Genomic DNA, 1,918 nt, shown 5'->3' with positions numbered 1-1,918 from the left:
AGTACCAAGTGAATGTGGTAGTAAACAACTGTGATCAATACAAAGAATCAACTTTCCATGTGATCTGTTGGCTTTAGTAAATACTATGCTGGACAAACTACTTCTGACAGATTGCAACATGGATTCTGAAGCATTTCATTTGGTCTGATAGACATTTTCCCCAAGAACTACCATTCAGACAAACACATTTCTCAGTTGTTACAGAGTATGTGCAAGCCTTTTGACATTTTTTTTTTTTTTTTTTTTTTCTTCCTTTCTGGTGTTGGCTGGAATGATGCTGCTGGTATATACTGTACTGCAGCTCATTTTGAGGCTAACTGGTTTGTCTGGCTCCATCATCAGTGTGTCAGCCTGGTCATCATTCCTGCCAGTTGTGGGGAAACATGTGGCAGTTTTTCAGATCCTTGCAGGATTTAGTTGGTGCCTGAAAATGCAGCCTGGCAATTCCAGCCCGTCACAAACTGATTTCACACGTTTCTGTTCCCGAATTATCTCAAAACCTGTGCGTCATTCCCGCATACAGCCGATGACTTTTGATTTCAGCAAGAATTTGAAACAATTACATGAATGGCAAAGGATTTGTGTAAATATATGCAGTGAATTTTCTTCTGCCATGTGCCTTTTGTGCACCACATGTTTATCTTCTCTCTGTTTTGTCTTACAGGCGTACTTTGTAGGATGGGTTGAACACCTGGTGGACTATAAAACTTCCAAGTCTGATTGTTATTGGCATGGACTATAAAATGTCCTCTGGCTATATAATTTTCATTTCTCCTAAAATCTACAGAGTTTGTATTTGTAGCTTTGAAGACACAGAGTTTTATTGTTTTCGTAAAACTTTACTTTGGTTGTCCTAAGATAAAATAGGGAAAATTACCATGGAACATGTTAACACTTTCTCAGTAAATCCATTTATTACAGGGCTATTGGTGTGAAATTCACACCCGATTCTAGAAAATAATTCACACAAATATATTAAGTTATGTGAAATAAAATTGAACGACACAGCGTAAGTACTAACAAAAAATGTATTTTTAGGCTAACTTCAGTTTTTTTTTCCAAAGATGAACAGTTTGTTCACTGGTGTAAAGACTTAACTGGAATATGATGTTTGTGATGAGGAGAATTTTATGTGAATAGCCTCTTTAGAAATATATTCACTGAGAAAGACATCGATGCATTTAATGGTTATTTTACAAGTTATTATTGTCCTCTGCTAATTTTATTTTATTTTGAAAATCCTGATTATTAAAATGGTGAGATGTTTTCATCTAGCGTCTGCTGTGATTTCAGACCTGGCCGACTGCACCCTGTGTCTTTACCCCAGTTGTTGTAATAAATGGTACACTTAGGGCTGCCAACAGGAACATGTTAGTTCATTAAGTAAGTCGAGCCCACTGCCAGCGTCCTGGCCAAATGTCACAGCCAGTTTACAACCCTGCCGGTAAATCCTCCTGCTGCTCCGTAACAGCTTCACTTCTAGTCCTTTCCCTGGGTCTTCATAATAAATGACGCTCTCTGTACCTCTAAATGCACACGGTAATTAACGGCAGAGATTGATAGAAGCAATACAAGGTCACTACTGTTCAAATAAATGTTCACAACCGACTCCCTTTTGAGTTCCTGTGTTCAAATTTAATTCACAAAGCAGCTTTTCAGTCGCCTTGTGAAGCAGGCACATCAAAACACGTTTGATGTGCCTAACTTGCGATATGATCTGCCTCACGTTTGATGCGGACAATCATCTATTTATTATTGTTTTGGATGGAGGGGGATTTCATACATCTACACAAGGTATCCACCCCTCTCCCTCGCTCTGATATGTGCTTAATTCATTTGCCTCATGACACACTCCACACAGCCTGTTAGGCAGTATGGCATTTATCTCCCTCGGTATTACTTGATCTAAATCCTGAAA

The 1,918-nt window shown here is 38.6% G+C and overlaps 1 protein-coding gene across 2 annotated transcripts in view; it reads left to right on the top strand.

The window, feature by feature from the left end:
• Window positions 1-1,608, top strand: part of khdrbs2 (KH domain containing, RNA binding, signal transduction associated 2) — a 96,327-nt gene extending 94,719 nt beyond the window's left edge. For both annotated transcript variants that reach the window (XM_015049595.1, XM_015049593.1), the window contains one exon: window positions 665-1,608. In XM_015049595.1, the coding sequence (XP_014905081.1) occupies window positions 665-687 (23 nt within the window). In that variant the 3' untranslated portion in view covers window positions 688-1,608. The remainder of the gene's footprint in view (window positions 1-664) is intronic.
• Window positions 1,609-1,918: the final 310 nt, after the last annotated feature.

The sequence above is a fragment of the Poecilia latipinna genome, unplaced genomic scaffold (assembly GCF_001443285.1).
Source record: "Poecilia latipinna isolate Pla-1442-1.1 unplaced genomic scaffold, P_latipinna-1.0 Scaffold952, whole genome shotgun sequence".
Classification (NCBI taxonomy): Eukaryota; Metazoa; Chordata; class Actinopteri; order Cyprinodontiformes; family Poeciliidae; genus Poecilia; species Poecilia latipinna.
Note: the sequence above shows the minus strand (reverse complement) of the source record. Positions and strands in the feature narration are given on the sequence as shown.